Genomic DNA, 14,459 nt, shown 5'->3' on the forward strand with positions numbered 1-14,459 from the left:
GTCACATTAAGCACATTTTCCTGAACCATTGTTCTGACACATTCTTACTCCTTACTGAGGATATTTGCACATTCCTGCATGTTTAACACACTGTTAAGTGTTTCTATTTCATATTTAGGTTTGACTTGCAGTACAGTACTGGCTGTAAATGCATGTTAAATCCATTACAACTACATTAATGCATTAATTATGCAAATTGATTATGATTCAATTAGTGTTTATTAAGTAGGCAAAAGTGAAACGAGGGAACAAAGGAAGTGATTTCAGGTGATGTGCATAATATTTACAATCAAATATAAAATCTAGTCATTGTAGGAAAACAATTCTTCAGCACTCTTCCTCACTGGTTGTCTTCATCACTGCTCTGTTTTCTCTGTCAGAGTTCTTGAACATTATATCGTGGCGTTTGATGACATCACTCCCCTTCTTCCTCCTGTTTAGCCTCAGCGTCACCCTCGCCGTCGTTGGCCTCAGCGTCACCCTCGCCGTCGTTGGCCTCAGCGTCACCCTCGCCGTCGTTGGCCTCAGCGTCACCCTCGCCGTCGTTGGCCTCAGCGTCACGCTCGCCTTCGTCAGAGTAATTCTCGTGATCGTCCGAGTAGTGGCAGCTTTCGTCTGAATAGTGGCGACTGTCCTCTCCGTCGCGGTGGCTCGTCGAGGCCTCGTCCTCCCTCTCGTCTGGATCTACTTCTGCGTCTTCGTCGTTCAGGAAGACCTTTCTGTAGCGCAGAGGTTCGAATCCAAAGTCTGACCCCTCTTGGTCACTAAAACAACAGAAGGAACACGTTTCTTTTAATGAATAATAAATAAACAAAGCTGGGACACTGATCTGATTTCTGGTGTGTGCTCTCACTTTAAAACTTTAAACGATTTAAATCCCCTTTTCTATGTGTTTATCTGTTTTCTTGGTTGTTTTTGATACTTTACTAACCAAACCGTTCGTTACAAGCGTTTTCATCCCCATCTTACTTTTACTTTTCTTTGCATAGAGCACCACACTGTCTGGGTGAGCGTGCACGTCACAGGTGTACCTCTGTTTGCTGTCACTGGATGCCGAGGCTTTGCGTGCAGATCTGGATTTGGCCGCCTTGCTGCTGATGAAGTCTTCAGTCAGATCACATCCATGCAGGGCTTCTGCGTAGCGTTTCTCTGCCGCATGTTTGGCATTCCTCTGTTATCAAAGCACGGCCAGAGAGAGTCAACGTGGAGGCAATCACATGGAAATAAAAGCTGAAACAACACACTCAGATACTCCTGCACGGCTGGATTTCACACATCCCAGCACTTATGGTGATGAAATGCTGCACTCTGAGGTTGTGGTGCATTAAAGGGACAGTTCGGATTATTTCAAGTGGGGTTGTGTGAGGTAATTCTCCATAGTCGGTGTATTACTACCTGCAGCAGATGGCGGTTGCCACGCCACCAGTTTGGAGAAGCAGCAAGACACTGATCAATGTACTGCTGTGGACGGGGGCAGCAGGAAAACATAGTTTAGCCTCCTAAAACAGACCCTCACTTTAAGTGTACGCTATATTTAGAACATTTCCACCGCTAGAAATTGCTGTGAGACAACTCTTTCCAGCAGGGAACTACAGCTCTCTTTCTCTCCGCTCGCTTTAAAGCCACCGGACTCCACTGACAAAAACAGGAATCTTACCCTGCAGGTACCCTGCTGCCTCGACTCTTTGTGTTATTGTGCGGCTTTGGTGTTTTACATGGTTAGTTCAGATCCAAACTAACATGTTAGATCATTGATCGAGGCAGCAAACTTCAGTGTTCCTCAAAGTAAAATGACTGTTTTTGTCACAGGAGTCTGGTGGCTTTGAGGAGAGCGAAGAGAAAGAGAGAGCGGCTTCAGTTCTCTTTCAGAGGGGGCTGTCTGACGGCGATGTAAAGCAGTGAGAATATCTTAAATACAGCGTACACTTAAACTGTGCCTCTTTTAGGAGGCTGAAATCAGTTTTCTTCTGCCCCGGTCCACAGCAGTACATTACTTAGTGTCCGTGCCAACGCCTGCCTGCCTGCCTCTCCAAGCCGGGGATGTGCTGAGCACCGTCTACTCTAAGTAATAAACTATGTTTCCTGACCTCACCAGCACCTCTAATTCAAAACCAAGTTTATCTTAACGCTACACTGCAGATATATCTGCTGCTCCCGGGGATGTAGAAACTGGTTTGACTCTCTTCTGCAGTTGATTTCACCCAGACACTGACACTGAAACCTGACGTTTAAAAACTCAGGTGAAGTTGTTGGAAATAACCTAATGTGTTGTTACAGAATCTGCTTTTACACAGTTATCCAGAGAAAGTAGAAATATCCACTCAGCCTTTAGTCTTATATATTTATATAAAGTCAGAACGTCCCTACTGACCTATGACCTTCAAATGATCTGGTTTTCTGTATGTTTGATGCAGAAACATCATTAAACCTTTAAGTCTTTAAATTAGGCTATGATGTAGTGTTAGGGGGGGGTGGCGGCAGGCCTGAGCTGTTCACCTGTGCAACCTGCTCCAGCAGCAGCGGCCGCCCCTTCACTCTCTGCTGCATCTCTTTAACCTCCTGCTGGTACTCCCTCCGGCGCTGCAGCTCTTGTTTCCTGCACAGAACTCAGGATTACAGGTCGTCCTTCTGCAGTCAGCGACGGCTCAGCTCACGCTGCGGTCATGTTGGGTTCTTTTTTGTTGTTGTTCTTTTAAGGTACCTGAATTCTTTGAGTTTATTCTGGTGCGTCTGTGAGAGAGCGAGGTGGGGGTCGTTTGCCTGGGCACGCTTCACCACCACCCTCTGCAGCTTCTTCTCCCTCTGCTTCTGCCTTTCCTTCCACTGCTCCTCCTCCTCCTCAGCCTTCTTCCTCTGCTCCAGCACCTTTCTGCTCAGGGAGACAATCTGGTCACAGGTGCAGGGAGGTTTGGACGGGGTGGGGACGTCGGGAGGGCGGGGGCTGGTAGTTGAGGATATGGGTGCAACAATCGGCTACAGGGCGTTAACTATTCTGGAGCGGGTGTTTGGTCGTGAACACACTGAGGGATGTTGGGAAAAGGAGCTCCAACACATTTCAAACACAGAAGGCAGCTGCTCGGGTCTCTCCGTCTAAACAGGACATCTGAGTTCTGACGCTGTCTCTATCTCAACTAAAATGGTGGAAGCCTCTGGAGTCCTAAAGTGGTACCTCACTGCCTCGTGGCGCTTTTTGGTGGCATCTGTGACTTTGGTGGGCAGGAGCTCCAGGCTGCCAGACAGGGAAGAACAGACGCTTGAGTTTGCCGTCCGAGATTGGCCGGAGCCGACGTACGGCCAGCGCGGCATCCGAGGGCTGCTCTGCTCCTTCTCGATGTCGGCCAGGATGCGTTCCCGGTGCGAAGAGATCTGCGACGTCCTCAGTTCAAAAGGTTCGCATGCAGTCGTGGGCTTCACCTCTTTCTGTTTCTCCAGCTGTTTCTGGAAGCGTCTGTAACTGGCGTCAAAGTCGGGTATCTCTTTGTTGATACGGGGTCTGTGGGAGAAGTCGTCCGCTGTGCTGCTGTTTTTGGAATTCTTGCGGTCGCTGAGTCGTCGTGCGAGCATGCTGGGAGGCATTGACGCACTCCGGAGCATCTCCTGAGCTCTCATCTGAATCTTGATGGAGCGGTAGAGCTGCTCCTCCTTCACCTGCTCCCCTGATGCGGCTGTGTACACTGCCCTTGGCACTGGCTTGGCCTTGAAGGGTTTGGCTTTTTCCTCCGGTTGCGGGTGAAACTGCTGTTTCTGTTCCTTCTTCAGTCTCTCTCTCTCCAGGAAGCTGAATGGCTTCTGGGCCGGTCGATGATGCCGATCCTCTCGCTCTCTCAGTGTTCGCCGGCGTTCCTCGTTCCGCTCCTGGAGCTCTTCATAAAGCGGGAGGTGAACGTGAGCCGGTACGGGGCTGGCACGGAACTTCCTCTGGCACTCTGTCAGTTCCTCTAGCTGCCGTCGCAGCTCTGCGTTCTCCTGTTCCATCTCTGAACGCGTCTTTATGCCGTGCTTTCGCCTCTCGGTCTCACGCAGCATCATCTGGAAAGGCTTCGGGACGGTCACTCTGTGTTTCCACTGCTCCTGCTCCCCATCTTTACGCCCCGGCCTCTTATTTCCTTTTCTCTTTCGTGGTTTCTTCTGGTCTCCCGACAGGCTGTGCAGCGAGGACGACACGTGGCGACTGTGTGGGGACAGTTTAAAGTCCCTCCACATGTTCTTGATGTGTTCTTTGGGAGAAAAAAGCAGGCCTTTCTCTACATCATTACCGGCAGCTTCATCTTCGTCTGAAGAGTCTGACTGTCCGGAGCCCCTCCTGAGTTCCACAGCAGAGTGAGACTTCTTCAAACGGCGTGAAGCTGCTGGGCTGCTGCTCGACCACGGTAGCCTAACAAACACAATGATTACTCATCATATCACAGAGAAACAGTTCATTCTGGAAAAATAATGGGAAAAAGGTGCTATCTTTACTAAATGAACAGTGAGGGAAACTTTGAGCTGGTGCTCCTGAAGCTTATCATAAATAATCTTATAGGCAAGTTTATCTTTTCCTTATTTGTTCCATTAACTGATGAATGATTTTGACTATAAAATGTTTGACAATCCCCAAAAGTGTGAAAAGAGCCCAAAGTGATGTATTTAAATATCTTAGTTTGTCCAACCAACAGTCTAAAACCCAAAGCTTCTCAGTTTCTAATCATGTAAAAGCAGAAAATCCTCAAATCGAGGAAGCAGGAACGTTTTTTTAATTGAAAAGTGACTCAAACAAAAAAAGTGTATTATTAGAATAGTTTATTCTATTTATTATTTTCTGTCGATCAACTAATTGATTAACAATCTCAGCTCTAATTACACTTGTACAATATAACACAGAGCGCACAATTTAATTAATTGAATTGATTTTTCAGAGCCACTAAGTCGGACACGGTCGCTTTCCTCAGCTAATGTGATGATGGTTTAAAGGATCAGTTCAAACAAATTACACAAAAATATTTTTTTTTCCACTTGCTGACAGCGATACACATGGTTTTGGTTTTTTTAAAAGATTGTGAAATATCCATCAGTGAGATTTCATGTGAGCTGCACAAAGCGCTGAAGCATAAATACATTCAGCAGCGATGTGTTGTGTACATCCTAGTCCCCGTGAAAACCACTGACAGCAGGTTTGTTGACTATCCAAAGTAACTTTTCAAGGCTGTTCTGTTAACCTTCATTATACTGGAAGCCCATTTCCACCACTGTGGTGACAAATAAGATTCTGTGAGTCATTATAATGAGAGACGTTCTTAAAATACTACCTTGGTATCTCAAAAGAATGACTTAGCATCTCAAAACTGATTGATTGACACTACGTCATTACTTTGAGAAAGTCTCTCATCATTTTAAGACACTAGGTCGTTATTTCTAGACAGTTTCTCACTAGAATGACTTGATTCTTTACTACTTTACATCACAGTGGTAGAGAGGTGCTTCCATATATATATATCTCAAACAAAACAAAACTAACTACAAGGAGAAACTGTGTTTTTGTGATCCGATTGAAGTTGTTGTGCTATGAAACGTTGATGAATCCTGTCCTTTTTAGGCCAAAAGGAGTAAGATCAAGGACTCACATTACTTTTTGTTATTTATAAAAATCCTCTGTGTGTTAAAGCCATGACCTAACAGAGATAAATATACACGCAACACAATTACCTTTGAGTCTCTTCCATAATCTTGACCAAACGCCACCCACCTGCGCCCCGTCTCCATGTCCAGAGGCTCCATGGACTTGAGCTGCAGCTTTCGGCGGTACATGCTCTCCAGCTCAGCCATGGTGCGAAGGTGGGCCCTCTTCAGCTCCTCCAGCTTGCTGTAGTACTCCTCGTTGGAGAAGAAGATCTCGCTCAGGTCGAGGCGGTCTCCTGCTGCTCTGTAGTCCGTCATCTGGAGAGGGCCGCCATTCCCCAGCAAGTCGTCATCACAGAAATCCGAGCCTGAGTCCTCATACTCCAGCTGAAAACGGCAAAAGTTACTTAAAGCCAGTCAGTGCTCATTTTCTTTCTAAATCTTAAGACGCTAATTACAACAGTGGACTTTTGACAAGGGCGGGAAACAAACGACATTACATGATTTTGCTCGTACATTACTTTATATAACAGTATATGACATGTATCCTGACACTGATAGATTTGTTTTGAAGCTGCCAGGCTTTTATACTCCACGCTGGCTGCAGAACGTTGTTTTTGACCACCAGGCCTCCTTGGGCAGAGTAGCTCAGCTCAGCAGCACTCAGGCTCCTCCAGGACTAAGCTTATTATCCTGCTGCAACAGCAACATGGGCCATATGGTGGAGGACAAAGGCCAGCTTACTATGAGGAGCTCAACTGATCTGCATCAGGTGTCTTGCTCTATTGCTGCTCACGTTATGATGAGGTGTTCGTCACCGAAAATGGGACAACTGCTGCTGGATCCTGCATGAAGGGACAGCAGCGTTGTTGTCCAATGGATAATTAAGGGTTTGGGATTATTACTGAAAGTGGCATCTGGTAATCTAGTCAAGAAGGAAGTCCAGAAATAGTCGGGCCGACAATTTATACAGGTCAAATCCTTTCCACCGCGTGGGCTGACCTGAAACTGTCAGCGGCCTGGAGACTGGACAAGACCAAAGACCGTTTCACTTGAAAAAAAATAAAATATATATATATACTGGTAAAATTAAGATCATTGCAACTGTATTAAATCAGGATTGTAATCTGGAATGGAAGGAAAAACACATGAGATCCACTGAATCAATTTAAGATGGGAAGTGATGCAGTGAAGCCACTTTAAACTGCGTTTTTCCACATTGTTGAGACAAACTTAACGATGTGTTAATGTTTAGAACATAGTGGACAGCATCAGCAAGGTGTAAGAAGGATTAAAGTAGGTAAATTACCTTAATGCTCTCTTCCTCTGTGGTGCTTGGGAGGATAATATAGTTTGGTCCACAATAAATGCTTTATTTAGCTAGAACAACTTTCCTCTGGTGGTACCTCACTTACTGCGGTGGATTTTTTTTAAAAAGTACTATTTTCACTCATTTTGTCAGTTATCTGAAACTTAATTTGCATTTCTAGGTTTTTAGCTAGGACCTAGCTAGTTGTGTGGTTAAAATTAACCTTTAGAGTGACTTTAAATGTGTTTTAATCTCAAACGTGAGGCTGTAACTGTAGCTTCACACCAGATTTAATACTAAATAATGTGATTTTTTACCATCTTTACCTCCTTCTCGTAGTCCCGGTTGTCCATGTGGCCTGTAGCCGTGTACGGAAGCACTCTCTCCCGCTCGTATGAAGCTAGCGGCGCCTTGGTGTGCGGGTCCACCGGCGTTTTTAAACAAGACGTGACCAGGACGTTTGTCCGGTGAGCGTTCGCCATTTTGTTCCAGTTTAGTTAATTAGTTAGTTAGTTGGTTAGTTAGTTATTCAGTTGGTTAGTTAGTTAGTTATTTAGTTAAGAGTCGCTGTCGGTGTACTGAAATCGGCGTGTCCGTATCCAGGCAGCAGGAAGGTTCCTTAGCAACGGAGCTTGGTTGGGAAGGAAGTGACGAACGTGACAGGAAATGAAAAGATGCGGGTCCCACAAAAATAAAAGTGTCATAATTTGAGTTGTACATCTTTATCTGTATTATTTATGTCTGCATATAAATAACGTTTTCCCTCTAAACATATTTCATTTATTTGATTGTCATACACAACTATATTGTAAGGCGTTTGAACTACTGTAATGTAGGCTTTAAATGTGATTAGCACAATTCAAATAATTGTAAAGAAAAACCCCCAACCCTGTTCAAAGCTTAGCATTATAAATCCCAGCTGTACTGAGTGGTGGAAGATGTACTAAGAAGTAGTAATACGTAAAAGGCCTGAATTCAAAATGTTATTTCAGTACAATATTATCAGCAAAATGTACTTAAATTATTAAAAGTGGCTCCTTTCACAGTTATATTACTATAGAATACCATATTATTCTGTTTTTCTCCTAAATAAATACTTTATGTTGTAACTTGCCAATGTGGAGCCTTTTTTTAAGATACCTTGAATATTGCTGGGCAGATTAATAGTATAGTACTTATATCATCTGTCTTGTGGTTATCACGTGTTTTTCTTTTATTAAAAAGTGTCAAATAAATGTAGTGGAGTAAAAATATTTGAATAAAGAAGCATAACATTGAAATATTACTCTAATACTATAATATCATGCATGTCAAAATTGGACTTGGGTTCTTAGTTAGATTCCACATTTTGCTGTTCAAGGCCTGAAATGTATAATCAGTTTAATAATATTTGTTTAATAAAGCACAGTATTACTAGCTCGACTTAATTGGCCTTAAAACTGTCAGAACAAATACAAGAAATCATTTATTCAATATAATTTTCCATATGGAAATGTGAGATCATTTTTCTCAGATGTGCAGTGACAGGAACCACATTACAAACAAATGTGTTCCTCTGAATTAAAATGCAGACATGTTAAACACCGTGAAACAGCATAAAGAAAAAAGAACAACACAGGCAACAGCTGGAGTGTCAACAAAAAACAAGCCTTTTTTTATTAAATTACGCAACGTAACAACTACGGTGGAAATGTGACAGACGGACGTCGACACAGTCCTCTGATCCCTCGCAGTACGAGCAGGCTTAGCGGACTGAATACAATCTATCGGGTGTTCACCTGTGACGAGACAACACAGACTCTCAGACTTCACATGGAATACAGTGCTCTCAAAGCGTGAATGTTGACGCTGTGTAGTTAAACACAGTTGTTGGGTCTTACCACGTCGTCGATCTTGAGGATGCTGCGGACCGTTTCCGTGGCCAGGGTCAGTGCGCTGATGGAAACCAGTAAAGGCTGCACCACCAGCTCCTCCAGGATGTTGGAGATTCCTCCCTGTGACAAACACACAGTAAAACAGGTCGGTCAAATCCGTCACGATACGCAGTGACAGCACAGGAAAGCGTAATGAGGACGAGAGGGAGAGAGAGATTTAAAAAGGTTACTGCTAAGAAAAGGATCATTTCCCCATTAATACATGTATCGACAGAGAAACAACAAATCTCTGCACTGAAAACATGAACTAGAGAATGTTTTTTATTGGATAAATAACTTCAGTAACTGATCTACTGATCATCTGGATCTTCTTCTTCTACATTAATTCACAAACATTTAATGTTTGATGAAGGGGGAGGAGGCGGGCAGACCTTGCGGACGTTGATGCCGGCCATCTTGTCTCCCTGAGCGTGCCTGTTGCGGAGCTCCGTCACCGTGGAGATGGGGTTCAGGCCGGCGTTCTCCGCCAGCGTGGAGGGGATCACCTCCAGGGCGTCGCTGTACGCCCGCACGCAGTAGGCCTCCATGCCGCCCAGGGTGCGCGAGTACTCCGCCAGACGCACGGCCAGCTCGATCTCTGGAGCGCCGCCGCCGGCTATCAGAGCCCTGAGGGGCCGAAGACGAAGAGGCGTTAACCGAAAGAATTAAAATCAATAAAAATACAAAATAAGATCCCAAAAAAAGGAAGTTTTAGAGAAACTGAATCTCAGTATAATGTTGATCACTGATAGAAAAGTGGAAAACTTGTTTGTGGATTTTGTACATTTAATGTTAAGAATTAGCCAAAATTATTTCCCAGCATTCCTCAGATGTATTTGGAGAATTCATCTCTTCAGCGAGGAGGAAACTTATTTTCTCTCTCGGCTTCAGCTTCAACTTTTCTGTCACGTTTGTGGAGTAAAGTCTAAAATAAAGACCGACCTCTTCTTGACCAGGCAGCGGATGACGCACAGCGCGTCGTGGATGGAGCGCTCCGCCTCCTCGATCACCAGCTTGTTGGAGCCCCGAACCACGATGCTCACGGTCTTCCCCGGGCTGGCGCAGCCTGTGATCTGCAGGGAGCAACACAGAACGTTTAGGGAAGCGTGTCACACCCAGCTTCTTCTTCTTCTTCTTCTATTCTGGTTCCTGGCTCCACATGGTTCTCTGGCCTGACGCGTACCTTGACCAGCTTGCCGGAGCCGTCCAGGCTGACCTCCTCTGCCAGCTCTGCGGTGCCGAGCATCTCTGCGGTGAAGTGGTCGATGTGGGCGATGGGCTTGGTGCCAATAGTCTGGGAGGGAGGGGACACTTAGTTTTACCATCATACAGGGATAACAGTGTATGGATGACTACTGTCTACTGATATTCATAGAGAGAAGATTTCTTAATTCTAATATTATGGTCAAATATGAGTATAAAACCCACACCTGTCTAATGAGGCTGTTAATACGTATAGATTGATGACTGATGTTAGAGAGAATAGATTCAAAACAAGACTACAGTCAAACTTTTTTTTTTTTTAAATGTATTTTTTAAGATATAATGACTGTTTATTATATTTCTAAATCACGACCCATCCCTTCTGACAGAATCTCCTCTATAATAACCGGTTCTGTGCAGCCGGAGACGTTTCACTGACGCTCACCTTGCAGATGAACTCGATGTCCTCTCTCTCGATCTCCTTCACCACCATGATCTTCATCTTGTTGAGGAAGTGCAGGGCGAGGTCGCTCAGAGCGTCTCTGTCACAGGACGGTTAGTGGTTAGTACGAGACGTGTTCTCTCTCCATACCTGCAGTCTGACTGTCTGCTCTCATGCTGGCGTACCTGAGGATGGACTTCTGGATGAGCAGCACGTTGCAGCCGGCCTTCTTAATCTGTTTCACCATGTTGAGGATGTAAGCGCGCTCCTCCCGCAGCACGCGGTCCATCTGGGCGTAGTCCGACACCACGATCTGGTTGTCCATCTGCACGGCAAAGGACACAGAGCCGGTCAGGGAGGGAAGGAAAAGGATTTAATCACTCATCTCTCAGTGTGATCATGTGGTCGTGTTGTGTGACTGATAACTGATCGACTGATTACTCTTGACGTTTAGTCTGCTGCAAGGTGTAGCAGTGAAAGAAGGTAGTTACACTGAAGATGACAGCATCAGAGCGAGGTACCAGGAAAAGGCCCCCGTACGCTTGGCCCCAATACCCAATACAAGATTTAGGTTTATTCAATACGTGATTCTGATCTACGTAGCAACCTACAGTCTATTATTTATGACAGACTGTTGCTATGGGTGCAGCTCTGATAGCAGAAGCAATAAAATCATTTTTAAATCAATAAAAAAAACACTTTTAAGTCAGTATTTTGTGTCAGATTGTTGATTTCTTTAGTGTGACACCGTATAATAAGCAGGATAACGGACAGGAAGCGGCGCCATTATTGCAAAATGAGCCCTTTTATCACCGTGTTGGTGGACGTCCCTCACATTCAGTGCAGCCTAACCACATGCATCAGGTGACTCACGTCAGTTTTGGGAGGGGACAGGCAGAACTGAATGAGGCCGATCTTGGCCTTCTCCACACGGCTCACACCGCTGTTGGCCACCCTCTGGGTCAGCACCAGGCCCTCCACCATCTCACAGTCATCAATGGTCCCTCTGAAACACACACACACACACACACACACACGGAGGGGGGGGGGGGGATCCAGATCAATACTTTGAAAGGCAGGCAGGAATTTGAAATGAAACACAGGGATATAAAAACGATGAACTCACCCGAGCTTCTTGATGATTTTGATGTCGTGCAGGTCGACGCTGGTGGCAGTGGCCGGGTCGATGACACGCATGACGGCGTCCACGCTCATGGGCGCCAGCAGGCTGGAGTACTGCGACACCACCTTGGAGCACAGCGACGTGGTGGCGCTGTTGAGCAGCGTCTCGCGGTCGCTGAGCTGCACCGGCCGGCTCATGCCCGTCAGCACCTCCACGCCCTTCTCCACCGCCTTCTGGAACGACTCCGAGATGATGGTGGGGTGGATACCTGAGCGACGGGACAACGTGTTAAACATCAGGGATCAAACTACCCGACAACAGATCAGTTCATCTGTAGAAAATATGTCAACAACAAAACTTCACCGGGTCACACCAGCCACTACAACATGAGGTTTATATCACTTTTTCAATATAACAACCTTTTCCATTTAATAAATGATAACTCTGGTATTTTTGAACGTTGGCATCATATTTCTCGGTGTCTAAAGGACTGGTAGGTAGTAAAAGTGTTGGAACTGGTCCAGTAGATCACCTCAGCCAGCAGCCACCAAACGGGCTGCAACGTGATCCTTTGGGACAACTGCACCTGATCACAGTAGGTCCACTAAAAGAGCTTGTTTGATCCACTGACAGGCTCAGAGTGTTATTCTAAGTGTGTGACAGCATCATGGAAAGGATCCCTACAGAGAGAGACCTGGAAGATCCTTTTGGTTTAACCACAAACAGCACACACACCAGACTACATTCACTAAAACAGGGATTTTAGAGAACAGGACACAGGAGCTGTCCCAAAGGATCACGTTGCAGCCTGTTTCACTGCTGCCGGCTGAGGCAATGAACCGGACCAATTCCAAACTTTGTAGTGCCTTCTAGTACTTTAAATATAGTATATACTTTATCCTTAAAATATTCAACCACTCATAAACTGTTTGTAAAATAACTGATCAAATATTTCAGGCCATTAAGTGGCTTGATTGTTTCAGCGCTGGACTAAATAGAGATTTTCTTTTTCCAGAAGTTCATACTTCACAAGCACGTCCAGTAAAATATGTGCCAATGCTGCCCGAACAAGTCGTCAAGGCAACCAGGTATAAACAAAAAGGGCGAGCGTTCGACAGTGTTGTTCCTCTGTTTGTTACGCTCCTGCAGGACGAGCCAGTGCAGGAGGAGGTCACACAAATCAGATTACCAGTTCTTGATCAGGTAGTTTTAATAGTAAAAAAAATCCATAAAAAACAGGAAATGCTCCAAATAATTCTCTTGCAATTTGCTAATCAAACCTTGCTAATCACCATCATCCACAACAAAGCATATAACTGAGATAAACATTTACAACAACGGCATTTATTCATTTCTAAAGCTCTTACCTTTCTGCAGCAGCTTGTAGCAGGCGTCCAGCAGCGCTCCAGCAATCACCACCACAGAGGTGGTGCCGTCACCAGCCTCGATGTCCTGGGCTTTGGACAGCTCCACCAGCTAAAACACACACACACAAACAGCACTTTACATATATGGCTAATCATTATATCATTATTAAGACTGAGTGTCCACAAGAGTATCAACACCAGGGGGGAGTCTCTGCTGGAACGTACCATTTTGGCTGCAGGGTGGAGCACCTGCATCTGCTTCAGGATGGTGGCACCATCGTTAGTAATGGTCACATCACCTTTCTCATCCTGAATCTGAGATAAACACACACACACACAAAAACAACACCACCTGCTTTAGAAACGTGTGTGTGACACCAAAGGGTTCAGGAGAGTCGCCCTGAAGCCAGAATCTGTTGTACTGACCATCTTGTCCATGCCTTTGGGCCCCAGGCTGGTTCTGATGGCGTCTGCAACGGCTGTCAGACAAACAAGTGACCCGTCAGTGCTGCAACAATCATCAACTCAACATCCACGAAGAACCAAGACACAAGCAAATGTTCCGTGTGCTTATATTTCAGGATAATAAGATGAATAACTGACAAGCAGCACCACACTCTGGCCACTGAGCTTGCTAATGCTGAGATTGTGTTGAGTCATGAGCATCTTGCACAAAGAGAACAAGACACCAAACTCTCTGCGTCTTACAGCAACATTTTGGAAGTGATGGCTGCACACTGTTCCCTAATTTAAGCTACAGGGGAAGAAGCGTTAATATAAGCAGCCAAAATTTAAGGTGGAATTTGAGGAGGGGCATCTGGGGGCTGTCATAATGATGCCGAACACAAAAGGAGATTACTTTGAATTAGCTACCTCCTCTAAACCTTTGCTGCAACCACGCAGTGTACTTTCATTGCGGGGTAAAGCTGTTAAATTGGCACTTTGTTGAATTAGATTTCGGACCAGGTAGAATTAGTGCTTTAGTGACGATGAATAACGGTGCCCAGCCCCGCCCAGCCCACAGCAATGAAACTGAACTAAAAGGTGAGGATTTGGACCAGATATGAGGCGGTTTAAATATCTTAAATAATCGTTAAAAAGTACCTTTGGCAGCAGAGATGTTACTGAACCGAATCTGGGCCGGCTTGTCGCGGTCCACATACGTCCCTCCATTGTGTTTGCCCATGTTTGGGGCTTTCATTGCCGCCTTTGCTTCGGGCATCGCGACTTTATAATCGATGGAAAATGTTAAGAGGAGTCTTCAGAAGGGGACTGATGCGCCCCGGGGCTGAAACACCGCGGATCGGCTTCGGATGGACTCAGATTAAGATGTTCCCCCCTGGTCCCGGTCAGAACCTTCCAGAGCCACAGGATGCTGCGCGGAGAAGAAGGACCCGGCTGTCAAGCTGCCCGGCGCTTGGAGATGACGTATTCAGACAGTTCGCGTCAAGTACCGATGTGACAGAAATCATCGGCGCGGATTTTTTTTAGTTAAAACACTTTAATT

The 14,459-nt window shown here is 45.5% G+C and overlaps 2 protein-coding genes across 2 annotated transcripts; both read right to left on the bottom strand.

The window, feature by feature from the left end:
- Positions 1-415: 415 nt before the first annotated feature.
- On the bottom strand, positions 416-7,386 carry fam161a (FAM161 centrosomal protein A). Its single transcript, XM_070827953.1, has 7 exons — positions 7,231-7,386; positions 5,723-5,982; positions 3,170-4,375; positions 2,702-2,869; positions 2,497-2,596; positions 1,032-1,171; positions 416-764 (listed from the first exon to the last, which is right to left on the bottom strand). The coding sequence occupies exons 1-7, from the start codon at positions 7,384-7,386 to the stop codon at positions 416-418; spliced, it is 2,379 nt and encodes a 792-aa protein (XP_070684054.1).
- Positions 7,387-8,530: 1,144 nt separating this feature from the next.
- cct4 (chaperonin containing TCP1, subunit 4 (delta)) lies at positions 8,531-14,356 on the bottom strand. Its single transcript, XM_070855476.1, has 13 exons — positions 14,057-14,356; positions 13,379-13,431; positions 13,178-13,267; positions 12,953-13,061; positions 11,589-11,853; positions 11,336-11,468; positions 10,648-10,787; positions 10,466-10,562; positions 10,001-10,111; positions 9,760-9,890; positions 9,210-9,444; positions 8,785-8,898; positions 8,531-8,682 (listed from the first exon to the last, which is right to left on the bottom strand). The coding sequence occupies exons 1-13, from the start codon at positions 14,172-14,174 to the stop codon at positions 8,668-8,670; spliced, it is 1,611 nt and encodes a 536-aa protein (XP_070711577.1). The 5' UTR covers positions 14,175-14,356; the 3' UTR covers positions 8,531-8,667.
- Between the last annotated feature and the right edge of the window lie 103 nt (positions 14,357-14,459).

This window comes from Pempheris klunzingeri, chromosome 3 (genome assembly GCF_042242105.1).
Source record: "Pempheris klunzingeri isolate RE-2024b chromosome 3, fPemKlu1.hap1, whole genome shotgun sequence".
NCBI classification, from domain to species: Eukaryota; Metazoa; Chordata; class Actinopteri; order Acropomatiformes; family Pempheridae; genus Pempheris; species Pempheris klunzingeri.

What these genes read in the sequence shown, in the direction of transcription:
- fam161a (XM_070827953.1), bottom strand. Translation starts at nt 7,386, where the DNA reads ATGGCGAACGCTCACCGGACAAACGTCCTGGTCACGTCTTGTTTAAAA. An exon ending in ACCGGGACTACGAGAAGGAG is followed by an intron (nt 5,983 to 7,230) that starts GTAAAGATGGTA and finishes TGCCGTTTTCAG; the next exon opens with CTGGAGTATGAGGACTCAGG. An exon ending in TGCTGGAGCAGGTTGCACAG is followed by an intron (nt 1,172 to 2,496) that starts GTGAACAGCTCA and finishes CTTTGATAACAG; the next exon opens with AGGAATGCCAAACATGCGGC.
- cct4 (XM_070855476.1), bottom strand. Translation starts at nt 14,174, where the DNA reads ATGCCCGAAGCAAAGGCGGCAATGAAAGCCCCAAACATGGGCAAACAC. An exon ending in TAACATCTCTGCTGCCAAAG is followed by an intron (nt 13,432 to 14,056) that starts GTACTTTTTAAC and finishes TTTGTCTGACAG; the next exon opens with CCGTTGCAGACGCCATCAGA. An exon ending in ACATCGAGTTCATCTGCAAG is followed by an intron (nt 10,112 to 10,465) that starts GTGAGCGTCAGT and finishes CCTCCCTCCCAG; the next exon opens with ACTATTGGCACCAAGCCCAT.